The 4,383-nt window shown below is 41.5% G+C and overlaps 1 protein-coding gene across 1 annotated transcript in view; it reads left to right on the top strand.

Annotated features, from left to right (window-relative positions):
- Positions 1-4,383, top strand: part of Galntl6 (polypeptide N-acetylgalactosaminyltransferase like 6) — a 1,036,720-nt gene that overhangs the window by 953,036 nt on the left and 79,301 nt on the right. Inside the window, exon 8 of the mRNA XM_013354103.2 lies at positions 164-271. Coding sequence (XP_013209557.2) covers positions 164-271 — 108 coding nt within the window. The remainder of the gene's footprint in view (positions 1-163; positions 272-4,383) is intronic.

Below are 4,383 nucleotides of genomic sequence, written 5' to 3'. Positions count from 1 at the left end.
GCTTTCCTGGAACTCACTCTGTAGCCCAGGTTGGTTGGCAAAAAAAAATAAATAAATAAATAAAATATTTTTAAAGAAAATTTGTAAGTGTTTCATAAATTACATTAGTAATTCCTTCTGGTGAAATTGACCCTTCTCTTTTGTTCTGTTTTCTCCCCTTTAGGTTTGGATGTGTGGAGGAGAAATGTTTGACGTTCCATGCTCTAGAGTCGGCCATATCTACAGGAAGTATGTCCCTTACAAAGTTCCTTCTGGGACCAGCCTGGCACGAGTGAGTAACTGGGCATCAGAACAGTCTGGGCTCACGCAGGCTCTGCTTCCTGCAGGCGGGGACTCAGTCATACACATGGCTGTCAAGAGCCCTGTTCCTCTGCTGTGTCTCCACTGCTTAAAGAAGCAGTAACTGTGACGGTTTCTGTCATGTATCACAGCATCTGCACATGCATTATGTTTAACATTAACTGTTCTCTTCTGCTAATCCTTGTTACCAGTGTTAAATATCAACTGGGTCAGCCATCAGTCCAGACTGTGTGCTGGTCTCCAGTGTCACCTGCTGTGGGTTTCAAGACCAAGCGGAGGCTTAGGGAAGAGGTTTGCTCTTGAACCCATGAATGAGCAGCAGCAGTAGTGTAAAACGAAGCCTGCAGGCGGATGATCATCTTTCCCTTATACAGGAAACATAATTAGTCACACGAAGGAAAGAGTTGAAGTGTGGGGGAGTGGAGGCTCAAACTCAAGTCTCTCCTCCTGTAGAATGACAGTTAAAGCTAAATATAGGTTTAGACCATCCTTAAATTTTCTATAATTAACCAAGTCCAGTTTTATTTCTTTTTTGCTTTGTTTTGTTTAGAATAAAATTTTCCTTGCAGATTAAATGCAAGGGCACTTTTACCATCTGCCTTTTAGAAGCTTCCATGCCTGTTTGGGAAGAGAGAAAAATCTCAAACCTTCTCCAAACAGCCCTAATGCTGTCTCTGCCATCCATGCTACCTTCTTCTTGGTTGTGTCTTCTCTTGACCACATTACGTACTTACATGCCGAATCTAAAAACGTGGGGTCTTCAGATGCATTGGTACTATGATCGCCTAACTATCTAATTTTGAGTTACTTGTTTTGATTTCTTTACTATGGTTCAATGTATAACCACTTGGATCTTTTCTATATGATTCCACAAACTCAAATAACAACTCTTTGCAAATTTATTATTATTATTATTATTATTATTTCACCAGGATTCATTCACATAGCAGTCTCACAAGGATGGAGCTTTGAGTCTGCTATTTTACATTACACCATCATCTAAAATAGAGCATGGAGAACATTCAGATAACTTATTGAAGAGTTTAATTAATTAGACCCCTCAAGGACAAAATATAGGTTGAAGTTGTTGATAAAATTCACCAAGGCCAGCTGGCCTGAGTCTGAAAAAGCATGGGATAAAACCGGACTTGCTGAACATAGCAGACAATGAGGACTACTGAGAACTCAAGAACAAGGGCAATGGGTTTTTGATCCTACTGCACATGCTGGCTTTGGGGGGGCCTGGGCGGTTTGGATGCTCAACTTACTAAACCTGGATGGAGGTGGGCGGTCCTTGGACTTCCCACAGGTCAGGAAACCCTGATGGCTCTTCAAGCTGATGAGGGAGAGGGACTTAATCGGGGGAGGGGGAGGGAAATGGGAGGCGGTGGCGGGGAGGAGGCAGAAATCCTCAATAAATAAATAAATTAAAAAAAATAAAATAAAATAAAATAAAAACTTAGAACATTTTAGTGAACCTTAATAAAGTTATCATCCTTAGTAAGTCCCTGCAGGCTCTTGTTCTTTCTCACTTGCTTTGTGAGGCTGTCAACCGCATTCACATTTTCCCCACCCACATCCACGGTCCTTTTAGCAGTAGTGAGACATTCTATGATGACATTTCACCGCACATTCCTTAATGGGAAGCCATCATCACACCACTCCCCGCTTCCTCAAATAACAAGACATCAATAACACACATTGCACTAAATACCTGTTTTAAAACACCCTATGATGGGGGAAACCGTCGTGAAATTCATAAACTGATTAAAAAGCTGCATTTTGGATTAAGAAACACAGCTATAATTTAGCCAAAGGACTCAGTACAAATGAATGAGGAAGCAACACAGATTCACAGGAGGGTTAAAGAGAAAATAAATTCAAGCACACATTTACACATCAGCTGTGTGGATTTCGTTGCAGTGTGAAAACCCTAAGGATAAAGAAAGGTGTTTACCATGTATCTACTTTCCTTCACTCTTTCGCTTCGACTTGTGCTCCATTCATTTCTGGGCAGATGGTGCGTGTGGCCAGCTCATAGTGTAAAAGATGAGCGGGGTAAATGATGCTGATGCAAAACGGGGTAGTTTGCAAAAACCAAACTAAAATAAAACGGCTCATATATTTTGGGAGAGAAATGAAGCACTTTTTCGAAAACTGTCAAATATTGAGAAACTAGGGTTGGCCCATAAAACATGCAGGAAAACATGAATATTTGCTCAAATGAAAGAGGACCATAACTCTGAATTTTAATCTTTTTCACTTAAATTTTACTTGAGGGCTCATTTTAGTTTTTTTTTTTTTCCTAAACTGCTAGAGCAATCAGAAAGTCATAAATACTGAGGCTCAAATGTCACTCTTAGGAACATTTTATGATCTTTGAAAGTATATTAGAATGAAAAACAATTCTGATATTTTGTGGGAGAAACTCAGCTACTTTGCCACACTCTGCTATTACTAAATCATCAACAAAAAAAAAAGAGAAGCTGTCAAGATAATTGAAATGCAGAGTCACATCTTGTCAGTAGATATTTTAATCTTCCTCGCCTCGTTAGGATATGGAGATGAAACTGGAAACGTGACCCCAAAGGTTCGTTTCTGTACTTTACAAAGCACGTTTAATCCAGTGGAAATGTGTATTTTTTCCTTGTGGACCTATGTAACTGATGACTCCAAATACACAGAGGTGTGAGCACATGCACCTACATGCCTGCACACACATGCGCACACATACACCTAATACACCTGAAGTCCTCTGGTCAACCCACTGGTGTATGTTATTAGAAACATATTTAAATAACCTTACTGAACACTTTCTCTTTAGCGCCGTACAAGAGGACACAACAAAGCTACCCATCTGTGAACAAATGATTCTCCACAGGTGCTGGGAACATGGCTTAAACATCAGAAGAAGTGGCAGTGCTATTATAGTTCTGAATCCAGATAAAAGACTGGCCGATAAAAGACTTAAAAGAAGAACATTAAGGATGCCCCAGTTTGATTAATCGATTTCTAAGAACAGGGTTTTCAAATTCAGAACCAGCGATCAGAGTCAACTTCTAGCCAAGTTTTGACCCAGTCCTCTGTGAGCTGAGCAAAACAACCGTCACAAACCTGTATTTACTCAATCTAGCAATGGAGATTGTGCACATTAATACAGTGTTCTCTCTTACTGCGGGGTCCAAGGTAATCACTTTGTTCTTGTTAACATTCTGACTGAGTAAAAGTAAAATGTAACCTCCCTGTGTCATTTCCTCAAAATGAAAAAAAAACCTGAGACACGGTGACTTGCAATTCAGCTTCCTATGAGAATCAGAGGACTTGCTTAGCGTTCAAAATCCTGTTTATTTTTCTAAGTCAACTTGGGACCTAATGTGGGCACACTGAAGCACAACCATGACGTCTTCTTCTAGGAGTAAAGGAGCAGTTGCTGGGAAAAGGATGCTCGCAGTGACTGGTTCAACCCAGGACAATGAGCAGCAGAGGTCAGCTAAAAAATGCTTTGCCCCTTTTAGATGTGGCTGAGTAGCAAAGGGGTAGAAGGATCCTGAGTTCAACTTCTCTTTCTGACAAACACTTTGCTAAAGGAGGAGTAATTACTAGCCCCTTGGGGACCCTGGTAAGGGACCCAGGCCTCTCTGGCTAATTGCCAGTGTGTTCTGAGTTACCTCTAATAGTAAGGATGCGAAAAGAATGGCAGTCACCTCAAAGAAAACCACCCCAACTGACTATAGCATAAAAGCAGCATCATGGCCCAGGGAAGTTTCCCTTGGAGGATTCCCCCAAAATAGGACAGTGCTATAGATAGGGAGGGGAGCAGTTTTGAAAGCACAGACTGCCATCCTTCCTGCTAACAGAAGATAAGGCTGGAAACACCTATAGGAGAGGGGCAAATTCACATGTCTGTAAATTCACAAGCATGTGCATGAGTGCAGAGGCCAGATATCAACCTCCAGTGTTGTTGCTCACAGGCTGCCCATTTTGGATGCTAAAAAAAGGTCTCTCCTGGGACCTGGGCTTCATCCCAGGCATTAGCCAGCAAGCCCCCAGGATCCACCTGTCTCCACCTGCCTAGCCCTGGGA

This window comes from Microtus ochrogaster, unplaced genomic scaffold, assembly GCF_000317375.1.
Source record: "Microtus ochrogaster isolate Prairie Vole_2 unplaced genomic scaffold, MicOch1.0 UNK28, whole genome shotgun sequence".
NCBI lineage: Eukaryota > Metazoa > Chordata > Mammalia > Rodentia > Cricetidae > Microtus > Microtus ochrogaster.
This window is presented reverse-complemented; position numbering and strand designations above follow the sequence as displayed.